This window comes from Melopsittacus undulatus, chromosome 4 (assembly GCF_012275295.1).
Source record: "Melopsittacus undulatus isolate bMelUnd1 chromosome 4, bMelUnd1.mat.Z, whole genome shotgun sequence".
Taxonomy (NCBI): Eukaryota; Metazoa; Chordata; class Aves; order Psittaciformes; family Psittaculidae; genus Melopsittacus; species Melopsittacus undulatus.
In genome coordinates, this window is record NC_047530.1 from 97,044,479 (window position 1) to 97,060,706 (window position 16,228).

General features: G+C 60.5%; 1 protein-coding gene across 5 annotated transcripts; it reads left to right on the forward strand.

The window, feature by feature from the left end:
* Positions 1 to 3,094: 3,094 nt before the first annotated feature.
* Positions 3,095 to 16,137, forward strand: CRTAC1 (cartilage acidic protein 1). Of its 5 annotated transcripts, XM_013127747.3 has the most exons (16): positions 3,095 to 3,176; positions 6,714 to 6,910; positions 8,158 to 8,354; positions 9,268 to 9,398; positions 10,047 to 10,203; positions 10,636 to 10,770; positions 11,054 to 11,199; positions 11,330 to 11,466; positions 12,148 to 12,230; positions 12,972 to 13,072; positions 13,157 to 13,325; positions 13,588 to 13,733; positions 13,857 to 13,899; positions 14,205 to 14,348; positions 15,455 to 15,580; positions 15,937 to 16,137. In XM_013127747.3, exons 1-16 carry the CDS (start codon positions 3,132 to 3,134, stop codon positions 16,062 to 16,064), a joined length of 2,085 nt encoding a protein of 694 aa, XP_012983201.3. In that variant the 5' UTR covers positions 3,095 to 3,131; the 3' UTR covers positions 16,065 to 16,137. The 5 variants fall into 5 exon arrangements, with proteins under 5 accessions (XP_012983201.3, XP_030900550.2, XP_030900551.1 ...); XM_031044690.2 differs by lacking the exon at positions 14,205 to 14,348; XM_031044691.2 differs by lacking the exon at positions 13,857 to 13,899 and having other exon boundaries at positions 15,937 to 16,045.
* The last annotated feature ends 91 nt before the right edge of the window (positions 16,138 to 16,228 follow it).

Sequence of the window (16,228 nt, forward strand, 5' to 3'; positions counted from 1 at the left end):
CATCACTGCGTGCATTTGTGAGTGAAGATGTGTGTGTGTGCACTGGCTGTGAGGACATCTGGGCAGTGCACTGCATGTTTACACACGTGTGTGCACAGAGAGTCTGCAGACAGGGCAGGTGCACACAGACTGTAGCATGTGTGCATGTAGGTGCATCTGAGTGTGCTGACAGTGTGTGTGCTGTGCACGCATCAGGCTGTGTGCAGGTGTCTTGGCCTTCACGATGCTCTAGGAAGAGGAACAGCCCCAGTGATGTATTCTGGAAGTTAGCACCTTGAGTCAGCACTGCTCTGCTTACCTGCACCCAGTTTGTGCTGCACCATCTGGAATGTGCTGGAGGAGACAGACTGGGAGCTCCATGAATCCAGCTGATCCTGGGCAGGTTCCTGTCCTGCAGAGGGTCCCCCAGCTCAGAGAGCAATGTTGTCTTTGTGAGGGCCATGGGGGCCACCTGGCACTGCCACCCCACAGGCTCACCCTGGCTGTCCAGAGCACTTGGCACTGCCAGCTAACAGCCCCGTGCCACACCTCCGCCCATTGCAATGCAAGGGAAGGTCCTCAGCATCCTGCTCCCTTCTATCCAGTGAGATTCCAGCTTGGCAGACGAGTCACCAGGCACAAGGATGCAGTTTCAGGGCTGCTGGCTACAAGAGGGTCCCCTCTCCCAGGGGCTGTGTCAGCATGGATTGGGCAAGCACCCCAAGAGCAAGGGCTAGGGACAGCCAGGACACCTCTGCTCTGGGAAAGGGGGATCCCAGGTGTGCGAGGAGGAGGTGGCTGGAGCTCAGGCTGGCCCCAGCTCAGCCAAAACGCCTCCCGCTGCCTGCTTGCAGCCCTGGGTGGATCGAAGCTGCTCACTTCCCCCCGCAGCTGCTGCTCTCTCTAATTTCCTGTGCTTTGTCCCCAGCACCGCCACTGTCCCCTGCACATCCCACCATGTGCCACACAGCACAGGCAGGCTTCCTCCACTCTGCTGTGCTGCCCGCCAACATCCCTGCATGCATCCCAGCTCATTTCACTGGTGCTCTGTGCTCCTGCCACAGCTCCCTGCAGAGACCCGTGCTCCACCCCAGGGTGCTTTCCATAGCATGCTTCACATGCAGGCAGAGGGGTGGGATGGAGACAGCCGGGCCATCATGCGGCACAAAGACTGATTCAGGACTGTAGCTTATGGCCATGGCAGTTGTTATGCTAAGGTGCATGCTGGCTGCTCTGGGTGCCCAGAGAAACACCTTATCCCAGTGAGGGGGCAGCATCCATGGGAAGGCAGCGAAGGGCTGCAACACTGGTGAGCACCTTGCAGCCCCACAGATGGAAAATCACCCTGCTGGATGTCAGTAGCATGGGCAGGGGGCTGTAGCATGCAAGGCCCTCTCAACATGTGTGTCCATTATGCACAAAACATGTCATGGTGTGAGCACACCCCTGCTGACACAGTGCACACACCTGCAGAGCTGCGTATGTGTGCACCACACTGCGTATCTGGCTATGCACACACATGTACAGGTGCACGTGTATGGTGTGCTGGCATGCCAGCAGGCCTGCCCGTGTCTGCTGGTGAATGTGCATCCACTCGGAGCCAGGGCTGAGCAAACCCCATGTGCTGGCACACTGCGTTTGATGCCCCCAGGGAGCTGATGGGCCCAGCACCAGTTGCAGTCTTGGCACGCTCAAGCTGGCTTCCTGTTGGCCTTTGTGTTCTGTGCCTGACAGTCGCAGGGAGAGCACGGGGAGCCTGCTTGCAGAGTTTGTATTGATAATTACCCAGGAGGTTACTAAATCTGGGATGAGCTAACGAGTGAGCAGAGGGGGTGCTTGCTCTGAGCACACACGTGTGTGGAGGGCTGCAGCCAGGTACTGCAGCTGTGGGCCACAGGCAGGCAGAGTGTACCCACAGCTCCAGGTGGCATGAGAACACATAAGCACCGTGCTGCACATATGTGATTGTCAGATCAGCCTCTTAGGGAGGGGGTCATTAGAAACGAAGTCAAGGGGTACTTGATGGCCATGTGGAACCACCTTTGTGGGAAATCATCACTGAGACTGGAGAGCTCTTGAATCCAGCAGGGAGAGAAGAGCTGGGAGCAACAGGCAGAAGCTGTAGCCAGACACGTTTGAATGAGAAATAAGGGGTTTGGTAAGGCAGGTGATTAGCCACTTGAAGCAGCCCAAACAGCGTGGGCTTCTGCTGTCTTTCAGCATGTCAGCATGTCTCTCTTGCTGTCTCCTGCTGTTTCTCCTGGTCCGCACCTCAGACTCTGTGCTGGGGCACCCACAAACGTGCTTCGTTGAGGTGACTTGGTAGCCTTGTGCCCTGCCAGTGCTGACTCTCCCAGACACACTCTGCATCCAGAGACACATGAAGAGTTCTGTGTCCAGTGCCACAGCAGCCACACATGTCAGGGAAGATTGCAGACTAACTGCTGTCCTGCCTCAGGCACACACTGACTACAAGATTTTGGCCAAGTCAGTGCCATGCATGGCCTGAGAGTGGGCCTTTATCATTGTTCAGACTGGCTGCCAGGGCACAGCCACTCCCGGGGTCCCTGCAGAGAGGTGGGTGACCCGCACAGTGATGCCACAGGCAGGGTACTGAGCCCTAAGGATGTAGCTAGGTGCTGCAGTATGGGAGATGTCTCCCTCCGCTCCCTTCCATGCCCTCAACTGGACAGCTCTGTAGGGCAAAACCTCGGTATGCCCAGACCAAGGCAGGTCCCTGGCTCTGCTCTCCCCATCTCTCCAGCTGCTTTTAACAACGGATGAGGAGCCGTGCCCCGAGTGCCACCCACCCCGCAGCACCTCTGGGGTGCAGCTCCCCAGCTCCTCTCAGGCTGCCCGGTGAGCGACGCCCCGCTCACCTCGGACCCCCACCGTCCCTTCCACCCCAGCGGGCTCAGTGTCCGGAGCAACACCCCCCAACAGATCCCCACAGCATCCCGGCTCTACGGGAGCAGTAAATCAGTGTGCTACCCGGCCCCACCTCCGCGCTCTCCATTGGCAGCGGCGCCCCTCGCCCCGCTCATTGGCGCTGCCGCCGCCGCCCAGCGCTACATAAGGCGCCGCTCGGCCGGGCCGCCCTTGTCGGAAGCCGGGAGCGGCGGAGCCGGCAGCGGCGAGGCAGGCGCGGCGGGATGCGGTCCCGCCGCCGCGGGGGGGCCGGGCAGCCCCCCTGGCCCGTGAGTACGGGGCGGAGGGTGCCGGGCAGTGAAGTTTTCCGGGGCTCTGCTCAACTCTGGCGCGGTCACCGGCCCGCGGAGAAGTTGGTGCGGGCGGAGCGGCACCGCAGCCTGCCCCGCGGCGTGCAGGGGATGCAGGAGGAAGGGGATGGAAGGATGCTGGGCTGCCAGAGGTTGGGCTCTGGAGGATGGAGCCGTGACCGAGGCTGTGGGCTGGGACTGGAGAGCGCTGGCAGGGCACCGGGGTGGTGAGAAGCAAGGGACAGCTCTTCTTCATAGGGATAGTTGTGCTCGGTCATGACTGAGCCTGTGCAGGGGCTGGGGGCGCGGGGAGAGGGGTCCAGCTACTCGTCTGCCTGTGTGGGAAAGGGCTGTCTGAGTGCTGGTGGGTATGAGCCTCCCAAGGATCTGGTGTCCCTCTGGGCTGAGCTCAGAGACTGAGGTGACTGCTCATCTCCACACTGCATTAGCTGCTGCTGGCTGAGCCCCAGCGTACCAGGTCTAGTGCTGAGGAGTCCTGCATGGGATGGGCCAGACAGCAGCTGGGGGCTTTGGGCCCATCGCAAGTGTCTATGATAGAATGCATGAACAGACAAGGGGCTGTGAGAGGGGTGTGTGAGGCAGCATCGCTGAGCCCATGGCAGCAGCAGGAGCAGAGCTCATGGGCTTTGGCCAGAGCTGGGGCACTGCAGGGGCTGGTCTGCCTGGGGCTGAGATGCTGTGGAGGGGTCACTGCTGTGTCCCTGGGCAGCCTGGCTGCTGTGGGAGAGGGGCTGTGTGCCTGCGGGACATCTCCTGCCTCTTCTCTGCCCTGGCAGGTACAGCTGGGGCAGCCTGGGAATGACAGGAACAGGAATATGATGTTACTGGGGCACATGCAGCATGATGTGATGGGGTGCTGTGATGTGACTGTGTTGTCGCTGCGCTAGGGTGCCTTTGGGGTGTGATGAGGCCCCTGCTGCACGACGTCACGAAATGTCACAGCGGTGCTAGAGGTGGCTGCAGCCTGGGATGGGTTGTCACTGCAGTGGTGGAGCATGGTGTTCCTGGGGTGCGCGGTGTGGTGGGCAGCAGTGACACAGTGGCATGCGGGATGGAGTGGCTGTGCAGAGAGCCAGCTCCCATCCATCTCATGATGTAGGCCAAGGGCTGGAGATCCGTGTGTGGGTGCATGAGGAGCCTTGGGGACAGCATTTCCCCACCTCTAGCGAGGAGTCTGGGTCTGCCTACCCCACAGCTCCCTTCCCAGTCCCATCTCACCCTCCCCACAAGGCATTGCCAGCCGCAGCCATGTGTGGGGATAGACGAGCCCTGCGTGCTGCATCACTGCTATGGGGCCAGCATCCTGTCCTTGACTGCCTGGCTGTACCCTTCATGGGTGGCCATGGCACCCCTGCCCTGCTCCTATCCTCCAGCTGCCTCTGTCCTTGCCTGGCACCTTGGCTTGGTGTCACCAGGCTTAGCTGTGCTGAGCAGGCACCCTGGGCTGACCAGAGCTCCTGGGGTGACCTTGCCACCAGATGCCACAACACAAACCAGGACATGTTGGGACAAGACAGATTGAGCTCTTCTTCCCTGAATAAAAGCAGGACCCTATAGCCTCAAACCTCAGGTGGAGATTCGGTGCCATCAGCAGCATGCTGGGAGCCATGAGGCCTTTCCTGTCTGCCAAATAGCCTGAGTTTCCCTTCCCATTCCCAAAATGGCCTGGCTCTGGGCCGTGCATCCCTTCCTCATGGCACTGAGCTCCGGATCACTGGGAAAAGCCTTTTGTCTCCAATCAGGAACATTGTTCTCTCCTGGAAAGTCTCCATCCAACTTGGAGGGATTTTGGGTGCAGCTGGATGGGGTGTGGGGAGTAACCTGGGGAGCAGGCCAAGCCATGGGGAGTGCAAGCTGGAGAGGGGGCAGAGCAGGAAAAGCCTTGCTTATGTCCTGTGGACAGGCCCCTATCACCTGGCTGGAGATGAAGGGCACTTCTGAGCAGGGGTCCACATGGCAACCTTGCATCCATTTGCCCTCATGTGGGTGGCTCTTCCCCATGCCTACTTCAGTGGCAAAGACTCCTCTCCCTCACTGCCTTGCACTGGGGACTGACATCCAGGGACTGTCCCATCCTTGTGCAACCCCATGGAACCCCAGCCCCATTGCATGTGCCTTGCATAGGGCCCTTGCAGTGCGATGCAGGGCTCTGGGTGTGTTGCGCAATGGGACTCAAGGTTTCCTCTGCAGCTGGAGGACAGCCCCTTCCCACCCAGCCAGGTGGGCCTGGAGGGTATTTGGTTGTGGCAGGGGAATTCTGGCCCTGAAGACCCTTGGGACCATTTCCATCCCCAGGAGAGGCAGTGGCAGGCTGCTCCCCACAGCCTGGTGGGTCTGCAGGATCTAAGCCTTGGGCACCTTCCTATCTCCAGGATGGACACATGTGGCACCATGCAGCTGTCACAGCTCCCTGTGCTCACTGACAGGGCCCACAGCATGGGACCATTCATCCCTGTCCCCTTGCCAGTGCTGGAGGGCAGCCCTGCTTAGGGATGGATGGCACAGTCACATGGAGCGGTGTCCTGATCCTGATGGCCAGGTGCCCCAGGCATTCCTCTGGTCTGTGAGAGTGGGACAGGCTGGCTTTGCTCCCAGCTGGAGCTCTGGCACATGGGTTCATGCCCCCAGCCTGGGGATGCAAAGGTCAGTGCTGGGTTCTTTCCCTCTGGAGGGGGGTGCCTGCCCTGTGGTGAGGGCTGTCCTGAGTGCCCCCCTGTTTGTCACCTGTGCTACAGCCGGGTCAGAGCCAGCTCCAAAATCTCCGCAGCCTTGCCAGCAGTGCTGGCAGGCACTGTCTTCCGCAGTCCAGGTTAATTGAGCCTCTCTTCCCAGGCTCCTGTCCCTCCCAGCATCTCCATCCCATAGCCGCATCCCTGTGCAGAAACCTTCCCTGGCCAGGCTGGGAGGAGCTCACCCTGCAGAGACCCTGGGAGAAACTGTGCCAGCAGGGTGGGAAGCTGAGTCACGCAGGAGACACCCACCAGAGTATCCCCATGTTCTCCCCATGGCCTTCCCCAGCTCTGGACATGGGAAAAGCTCCTCAGCCTGGCAACTGCTGGCTTCCTCTGGCCCTGCCACAGGAGCAGTGATTGGCATTGTGACTTGCCAGGATCTTGGGTGCCAGCAGCCCCTTGGGGCAGAGCAAGCTGAGGCTGAGCTCAGCTTCATCAGCCCCCTGCAGCCCTCTTGCTGCCTTCTCAGTCCCTCCCATGGGATGGGCTCCCAAGCTCCCACTCCTGCTCAGCCCTGGCTCCAAGCACATTGGAGTACAGCCTTATCCCAAGGAAGCCCCAAAGGTGAGTTGCTCCCAGCAGGGCCCATGCATGGGGATGCCAGAGCTGTGGCAGTACCCAAGGATCAGAGGGCTGGTGGTGTGGCATAGGTAGGTGACAAGGAGTGGAATGATATTGTCTCCTATGCAAGGCTGGTGGAGAAGCTTGGGCACTGTGGAGCAGGGTCTCCTCCTCGAGCTGATGGGCTGCAGGTCTCTCCCAGGTGCCCAGGATGCTGGTGCTGTGCCTGCTGTCCCTGGTCTGGCTCAGTGAGGGCTCCCAGCGCAGTGAGCCCATGTTCACTGCTGTCACACACCGCCTCCTCCCGCCTGACTACGACAGCAACCCCACACAGCTCAACTATGGCGTGGCTGTCACTGACCTGGATGCTGACGGTGACTTCGAGATCGTCGTGGCAGGGTGAGTGATGCACCCAGCACCTCGGTGACAGCAGGACCTGGTGGCCTGGTAGGGCCAAGAGCATCTTGCTCTTTCGTGGGCGCATGCCTGGTTGAGGGTTGTGCTCAAGTGTGGAGGGATGGGGGTCTGGTGCACTCACATAGGGTGTAGATACTAGCTGGGATGCTGCCTGTGCAGGACCACATGGGTGTCCCCATTGTGGCTTCAGGTCCCTCTGGCTCAGTGTTGGTGCCCAGTGGCTGGGGTCCATCCTGCAGTGCACAGCATGTGTGTCCCAGGCTGGCTCAGCCCTGCTGACAGGACTTGGTGCTCCCTGGAGATGTGGTTAACTGGCTGGAGGGTTTTTATAGCCCTTTATTGGAGTGATGACTCAGAAGGGTTCACAGGAGCGCGGAGACAGGGAGCAGTGTGCTGCACTGCCAGCACCCAAGTGGGGCTGGGCACAGGGCAGCTGCTGCCAGCAGGTCTGACCATAGCAGGGACCACAGTGCAGGCTGTGTGTGTGCTGGCATGGCTGTGAGCTGTGTGTCTTTGTACACAACACTGTGAACACCCCGAGGGAGGCTTGCACATGCAGGGAGCCCCTTGCTCCCACTGATCACACCCATTGGAGCTGTGGGAGCTGGGGGCACCACAGTGGCAGGCAGAGTCTGACCCTGCTGCTGCTCTGAGCATCACCCTGGAGTAGCAAACCACAGGCAGCACTGGGGAGCCCAGAGCAGCCCGGGCCACCACTCCCAGCTGGGCTGAGCCAAGCAGCTGGTGGGGTTTTATAAGCACCACAGTGCCTGTTGTATAACTTGTTTACCAGTGCACGGGGCAGGAGCAGGCGGGGAGTCAGTGGGGCGCACCATGCTGGGAGGATTTGCCTTGTGTACTGCTTTCCGTTCCTTGGGAAAGGGCTGCAAGCCAGAACTTGCACCTTGTCCTTTCCTGCTTGCTGCCTGGACCCCACCTCTGCCCTGGCATTGCCCTGGAGTACCCAGGCAAGGTAGAGAAAGGATGCTCCACATGAGCTGGAGCAAGTCCAGGCTAAGCCCTCCCCATTGGCAGCAAGAAGCCAGCCTCATGTTTGGGTGCTGAGGGTAGCCCAAGTTCCCTGGCCTCCACGGACCACACAGGTCATCACTGTCCCTATCATGGGAAACCTGATTTCACATGCTGTGTCTCCCCACAAAGGGGTGGGATGGGGGGTTTCATCCTGTTCCCAAGTCTCTGGTGGGCATCACCCCTGCTCGCACCCACAGGTACAATGGTCCCAACCTGGTGCTCAAGTACGATAAGCCTCGGGGACGGCTGGTGAATGTGGCGGAGGACGAGCAGGGCTCCCCATACTATGCACTGCGGGACCGGCAGGGCAATGCCATCGGTGTGACAGCCTGTGACATCGATGGGGACGGCCGTGAGGAGATCTACTTCCTCAACACCAACAATGCCTTCTCTGGTGAGCCCTGCCAGTGGCCCTGCCCAAGGCCTGGCATGGGGAGAGCTCCCAGCACGGCTGCCCATGACCTTCGGCATGTGAGGGATGTGTGGGAGCTGGAGTTAATTTCTCAGTTGAGTGGCTCCATTGATTGATGGCAATGCAGATGGATGCTGAGCCTGGCCAGCCGCTGAGTCAGCAGTTTCAGCTTCCCACCACCCTCCTGGTGGCACCCTGAATGGGACAGCAGCTTCCCCACCATCCCTGGGGATGCACATCCCCACTGTGCCCTGCAGCAGCTGTGCCCCTCTGTGCTGTGGCTCTCCTGTTCCCACTGGACCAAGCGGGGTCTAAACTGGACTAAGCTGGGTCTAATCCTACCTTGCTGGTGCTGTCCTAGCTCCGGGGTTGCCTGTTGTGGGGAGGTGGCCTGTGTGGTCCAGCCCAGCACCAGGCATCCAGGAGCTCTCTGGGCGAGTGCTCCAGCCCTGTGTCCCTGTCCCACAGCCCTGACCTCCAGGCAGTGGATCTGTCTTCCTGACGCTCCTAATTACCCATGGCCACTGGTACACCTGTCCCTAAATCAGTGCTGCCATTGGTGCTGTCACGGCAGCGCGGCTCACTGCCTGTGCCTGGCACTCAATCGATTTCTTACCTTCCCAGGGATGATCTACAAGGCTGTGCCCTGCTGGGACACATTTTATCTTAATGAGTTGATTCTTCTGTGTGTCTCCTGGCGACCCTTAAGGGTCACAGGGACTCTTGCAGTGACAGCTCTGTCCCGTGGTGCTGCAGGGGATGGAGCAGAGGTTTGGGATGCTGTGGGAAATGGAAAAAAGGTTCTGCTGCTGCAGCCTTCCCTTGCTGCAGGGCATCCTCTCTGGGTGGAGGTGGAACACTGCAGCCCCTTAACCCATGTCCCCCACCTCCCCAGGCATGGCCACCTACACAGACAAGCTCTTCAAGCTCCGCAATGGGCGCTGGGAGGACCTCCTGAGCGATGAGGTGAACCGGGATGTGGCCAGCCGCTTCGCCGGGCGCTCCGTTGCCTGTGTGGACCGGACGGTGAGCAGGCAGTGCATGGTGGGCAGGTGGCATCTTCATTCCCTTCCCTTCCCACTGCCATGCCCCTCCAGCCCTTCCTTGTAGGTTCCCAGGGGACCTTTCCCCTTGGCACCAGCCTTGTCCCACCCCAAACTGGGGCCGAGGTGCCCCCCAGAATCCTATACCTGTCAGCACTGGCAGCCCCCCCAACTGTGGGGACTGCAGGCAGCTGTCCACACACTTGCTGCCAGCTGATAAACATGCCTGTCAAGGTGATTTATGTTCCTGTCACCTGCTCTTTCTTCTTCCTCCTCCTCCAGCGGTTTGTTTCCAAACGATTATCACTAAATCAGGGTCCAGCTGCTGCATGGGACAAGGGGGGCAGTGGGGATGGAGGAGGGACCTGGCACATCAGGGATACTGGAGGGGGTCAGGGTGCCCTGTGCCTACACCATGAACCTGGGACCATAGAGCTCCTGAGGGCAGTGGGGCACATCCCCACTCCCAGGGTGCTTTCCAGCATAGGCTTGGCAGCGCACGTTCTCAGCACGTGGTTGTGGTGCCTGGTCCCATGGATCTATGAGAGCATCCAACCCGTGGCAGGGAGTGTGGTCCCCTTGGAGGTGGGATTTGGGTGGGTGGGTGCTGAGGAGGTGCTGCCGGCCACAGGGCTCCGGCAGGTACTCCATCTACATCGCCAACTACGCCAGCGGCAACGTGGGCCCCCACTCGCTGATCGAGATGGATGTGGCTGCCAGTGACCCTGCCCGCGGCGTCGTGGTGCTGGTGGACGTGGCCGCGCAGGCTGGCGTCAGCAAGTACACAGGTACCGCTGCTGCGGGACACGGCGAGCGCGGGGCCCCGGGCAGTGCCATGCGTTAGGCTGCCTGACTGCCCCATCTAGTGGCAGCCCCACGGCCAGTGGAAGGGACCGGGGTCACGGCGTGCCCGCCTGGGCTAATGCCCGCGGGGCACTGGAGTGGGGCAGCGGGGAGCCTGTGCCCCGTGCTGTCTGACCGCCGCTGCGGCCGCTACCGAGCCCTATCTGCCCAGCGGTAAATTGTCACTAATTAGGAGTGTTGTCACCATGGCGATGGCAGTGATGAGGGTGGGGATGACACAAACCGCTGCCAGACTCAATTAGCTCCTGATGAGACCGATTAAAGGTGGGAGGTAGGCAAGGAGGGATCTCTGGATGGGCGGCACGGACAGGGGAAGGGCACCCACCGTCCCCTCACTCCCGTGCTCCTGTCCCCAGGGGGCCGTGGGCTGGCCGTGGGCCCCATCCTGAGTGACAGCGCCTCTGACATATTCTGTGGTAATGAGAACAGCCCCAACTTCCTCTTCCACAACCGGGGGGATGGAACGTACCGGGACGTGGCAGCTGCTGTGGGTGAGTAGGGGGAGCTGGGGGCTGCACCCAGCCCGGGCTGGCTCTGCCTGTCACTCCCTGCACAGGCTGGTTGAGAGCAGTGTGGAGGGACAGCCCTGGGGACCCAGAGCCCTGCTGGCCACTGGGGTGGCTGAGGTGAACCAGGGCATCCAACAATACAGGGATGCAGCCCTGCACAGGACAAACCCATGTGGGGACTATGGGGCACATCTTGGGAGGTATCCCTGGGAGACAGAGGCAGGAAGGGAGTTCTGTCTCCCCCCATCCCCTTGTGGCTCCCCAGGGCTGGATGACCCCTACCAGCATGGACGTGGAGTGGCGCTGGCTGACTTCAACCGCGATGGCCGGGTGGACATTGTCCATGGCAACTGGAATGGGCCACACCGCCTCTACCTGCAGACCGGGGCCCCCGGGCGCGTCCGATTCCGGGTGAGGGCCCCCTGCTGCCATTGTGCCTCCTTGGCTGGGTTGGCTGTCTTCACCCTTATTTGGCTTTGAGCCCAATTCCCAGCAAGGAGGGAACCCAACATCTCTCTGCCTGTGCCCATCCCTCATGCAGGACATCGCCACCCCCAAGTTCTCCATGCCATCCCCTGTCCGCACTGTCATCGCAGCAGACTTTGACAATGACCAGGAGCTGGAGGTTTTCTTCAACAACATCGCTTACCGTGGTTCCTCTGCCAACCGCCTCTTCCGGTAGGAGCCCAGTGGGTACCGGGGGGCTGGGGCAGCCTGCACCCCACTCTGGGGGGTGAAGAGCCCTGGAGGCACAGCTAGGCTCATGGGGCTCCTCTCCAGCAGTGGTACTGCTTGGGTTCTGCTAATGAAGGGTGCCGTGACTGAGCCCTTCCCAGTATCATTACCAGCCACTGTGATCGTGCCTGCAGCAGCCCCTTGGGTCCCCAGCATTGCTGATTAGCAGTTGCATGGAAGCTTGCTCCTGGCTCCTGTTAATCATGGGGGTCAGTTCCTTGTTATCCCTGAGTGGGACCTCCTTGCCTGGTGTGTGGGGTGGGGGAGCCGGCTGTCCACCCAGTGCTGGCACATATGGGTGGCTGGAGGTCAGTAGTGTGGCAGGTTGCCGCTGAGGAAGGGGGGCTCTCCACTGCTGGTGGGATGCAGCAGTGTTCTGCAGAAATGCAGAAGATAGCATTTCTGCCCTGCAGAAAAGCTGGGCTCTTACAGCATCCCTGTCACCCCTGCATGGAGCACGGATGTGAGGTGCCAACAGGCAGGGGCCAGTCTCGTCCCCCATTCACCCTGTATAGCCACTGGGGCTGTCGCCTCTCTACCATGCTGGTGCAGGAGACAGGCACTTCTTGGGAAGGTGCTGGGGATCATGTGCTCTGGCACTAACACCCTGTCTGTGCTTGGCAGGCTCATCCGCAGGGAGCACTCAGACCCCATAATGGAAGAGCTGAATCCAGGAGATGCGCTGGAGCCCGAGGGACGAGGCACAGGTGGGTCTCTCCAGCCCTGGCAGTGGGGACCCATGCTGGGGATATGCCACAGGACCACCTCTATGCTTGATGCCTGGGCATGCCACATGCCTGGCTGAGTCACCTGCCTGCTCCCCACCAGCATCCTGGAGCCCACATCACCCAGGAGCAGACCCGTGCTTTCTCTGTCTGCCCGTGCCCAGCTAACAGTGCCATCTCCAGTTGTTCCCCAAGGCTTCACTCTTGGGGGGCTCCTTCCTGGGTGCCCACTGCTCAAAGCCAACCTGTGTTTTGGAGGGGGTAAGGCAGTCTCTTGTGTCCTACAGCCCCCCATGCACTGCATGTCCCCTTCACTGCCTGGGAGCCAATCCACCTGAATACAGAGTGCCACACACATAGGGACCCTTACTCCTGCACTAGGGTTTCCCCATCTTCTCTACTGACCTTGCATTGCTGGGGGTGGATATTAGGAAAGATTTCTTCACCAAAAGAGTGATCAAATATGGGAAAGGCTTCCCAGAGAAGTGGTGGAGTCACCGTCCCTGGAAGTGTTCATAAAACATGTAGATGAGGCCCTTGGTGACATGGTTTAGTGGTGGACTTGGTGGACTTGCAGTCCTTGGACTCGATCTTAAAGGTCTTTTCCAACCCGGTTGATTCTACGAATGCTGCTGCCACCTGTGGAGCCCACACCAGCAGAAGGTTGTAATGCTGGGAGATACAGAGCTGGGCCCCAGGTATGACATGGTCCTGTCCTTGCAGGGGGTGCAGTGACGGATTTTGATGGCGATGGGATGCTGGACCTCATCCTATCCCATGGAGAGTCCATGGCACAGCCGATCTCTGTCTTCAAGGGCACCCAGGTGACTCCAGCAGGAGGTTTTCACGTCATTCCCAACCCTTCCACTTCTCCTTGCTCAGTGTCCCTGCTCCCTCCTCCCTTGCAGGGCACCACCAACAACTGGCTGCGTGTGATCCCACGCACCCGCTTTGGGGCCTTTGCGCGGGGAGCCAAGGTGGTGCTGTTCACACGGCGCAGCGGGGCCCACCTGCGCATCATCGACGGTGGGTCCGGGTACCTCTGTGAGATGGAGCCCGTGGCACACTTCGGACTGGGTGAGCAAGGGGCTGCCACCACCCCCAGCCTTACACCCTGCCCAGGGGCCAGGTCTGCTGCTGCAGTGCCCTGCAGCATGACAGTCACCTATGACCATTGGTTCATGTGCACCCCTCGGGCTACAGCCCTGTGCATGGGCTGTCAGCATGGGCACATGGGGCAAGGGGAGGCTTTGCCCCTCCATCCCTACCACCCCCTGGCCTCCTTTCAGCCCCTGCCCGCCTCGGAGACCCCCCCCTCTGACGGGCTGCCCGCCTGCAGGGCACGACAAGCCCAGCAGCCTGGAGGTGACCTGGCCGGATGGCCGCGTCGTGTCACGACCAGTGGCCAGCAGTGAAACCAACTCTGTTCTGGAGGTCCCCTACCCCCTGGACACGGAGAAGCCGCTTGTGCCTGCCCCACTCGAGGTGAGGGCCAGCAGGGTGGGAGGCTCTCGGGGTAGGAATGAGGGGCTGGGCTCTGCTGGCTCTGTGGCTGCCCAGGGCTGATTCCTCCCCATCCTGGTGGTTTCCACTTCTCCCCAAATGCAGTGCGGGCAGGGATTCTCCCAGCACGAGAATGGACGCTGTGTAGGTGAGTGGCTGCCAGGGGCATAGGCTATAGAGGGGGACTGTGGTGTCACAGGGAGGGAGGAGAGCATGGTGCCGGGGCAGTAGGCATGGCTGGCATGTGGCAGGCATTGTGCTAGAGCATCAAGCAATGGGAGGCAGCAGGGATGTGGCAGGAGCACAGTGCTGTGAGCCTCTTGGGCAGATGCATGGCCTGTGTGGCTACATCTAGGAGGGCATCCAGCATGTGCAGGGGGAACTGGAAGGGCCACGGTAGCAGCCCCAGGCTCCCAGCCCAAGCATCTCACACCAAGGCCCCTCTGCTTGCAGACACAAATGAGTGCACTGAGTTTCCCTTTGTTTGCCCCCGGGACAAGCCCGTCTGCGTTAACACCTACGGCGCATACCGCTGCCGCAGCAACAAGCGCTGCGGCCGGGGCTTCGAGCCCAATGAGGATGGCACAGCTTGTGTGGGTGAGTGATGGCTGGGACCCTGAGCCCCACACCACTGCAGCCTGGCCAAGCCTGTAGGCACCCCTTGGGATGCTGCTGCACCCTTGCCAAAGGCTTGGCTGCACCCTGCAAGCTGCTGGTGGTTGCACAGCCATGTCCACCCTGGCTCCCTATCTGCTTGTCCTGTGCCTCCTGCTGAGCTGCCACTGACTCCCCTTTCCTCTTTCTCTCTTGCTCCTTTTCTCCCTCTCTGTGCAGCTCAAGTGGCCTTTTTTGGGGGATACCCCTCCACCGGGAGCTGGCCCAGGCTCCCCCAGAGCGCTCTCCTCCCTCTGGTCCTTGGATTCTGCCTTTGTCTCTATGCACTTTAAGTCCTCCCTGTAGCACGCCAGAGCAGCCTTGGCAGAAGGACGGGCCAGCCCCTGCCTGTCTCTCCTTTACTCTCTCCATGTCGAGCTGCCCTGGAAATGCCGGCTGTGCCCTACAGGGGTGGCCTGTGGTGGGAGGGGTATGGAACCAGCTGTCCTTTTGCACCTTGTCTGGGGATGGAACCTCCCTGCCCCAGCGCTGCCCCTGCCCTGCCGGCACCTCTCGGGCTGGTCGCTTGCTCCGTCGCCTCGATACTGTACCATGTGCCTGCTGGTTTGGCCTGCGACGTGTGTGCTTCGCCTACCCTCTTCTCAGTGATGGGGACCACCTCCCCAGCCCTGGCACAGGAGGGTCCCCCCGGCCCTGCAGAGGAAGGACCCTTCTGCTCTGTTTTTTAACGTATTGACCCCACTGTTTGGAGTCGGACCCTGCTCAGTCTTCCAGCCCCTCTCCCAGAGAACCCCCTCAATAAACTATATCCTGTCTATCAACCCAAGCTGCTGAGCTGTGCGGTGCAGGGTTGTGCCCATGCTTCTGTCCACCCTGCTCTGGGGCTTTATGGGGAGGAAGCTGAGGGAGCCCTCCCTGCCCTGATGCCAAGAGCTCGCTCTGCACAGTGGCCCTGGGCAGTTCTACCCCTGCCCATGGGACTATGGACACATGTGCAGCACTGGAGGGACTGGTTACTCACACCCCAACAACAGGACGCACTGCTTTCCCCCTGCATGCTGTAACCCCACTCTCTTCCCCACCACCAGACATTGACGAGTGTGCCCAGGGCTTGCACAACTGCAGCCAGCTCTGCACCAACACCCCTGGGGCATTTGCCTGCCACTGCCACATGGGCTTCCACCCACTTGATCCTGCTGCCAGCCAGTGCCTGGGTGAGTACCTGCAGGCAGCAGGGCCAGCAGCACCCCATGCTGCTACCAGGCACAGCTGCACTGCTGTAGGAGCAGGGATGCTGTTTTCTGGGTGTTCTGTTTTGCTCATAACTCTGGTCCCAACCAACCCAAAACATGGGGGACAGAATGGACAGACTGCGGCTGTGCAGGAGTTGATGGAGTAAGAAAGCACCTGCCCCCCAGCAGCCTTGGTCAAGGACAAGAGCTGCACGGCTGTAGACACCAGAGAGGCTTTCATGTCCCAGCTTCACCCTGCCCCAGAGCATCCCCTCCATGTCCCCTTGATGAGCCCTGTATCCTTGCCACAGCTCTGACCCTCTCCTCTTCTTTCCCAGATGTAGATGAGTGCCAGGCACAGCCTGGCCCCTGCGAACACATCTGCCACAACAGCCACGGCTCCTTCCACTGTCACTGCCGCCGCGGCTTCTCCCTGGGTGCAGGTGGGCGCTGCCGGCACAACTAGCCCACCCAGCACAGCCAAGTGCCCCCTGCTCACCCCCAGCACCGTGCCAGCTGAACCCAGTGCTAGCTGAATAAACCCCTTCCTGCACTGGTTTCCCTGCGTGTCACTGGAGCCCAGGAATGCTACATGGGTCTGTACCCACTTCCCCTGTGGACTTCTCTGTC

Coding starts and splice junctions, on each gene's coding strand:
- CRTAC1 (XM_013127747.3), top strand. CDS start 3,132: ATGCGGTCCCGCCGCCGCGGGGGGGCCGGGCAGCCCCCCTGGCCC. Junction 13,734..13,856: donor TTGTGCCTGCCCCACTCGAG/GTGAGGGCCAGC, acceptor CCCCAAATGCAG/TGCGGGCAGGGATTCTCCCA. Junction 13,900..14,204: donor CGAGAATGGACGCTGTGTAG/GTGAGTGGCTGC, acceptor CTCTGCTTGCAG/ACACAAATGAGTGCACTGAG.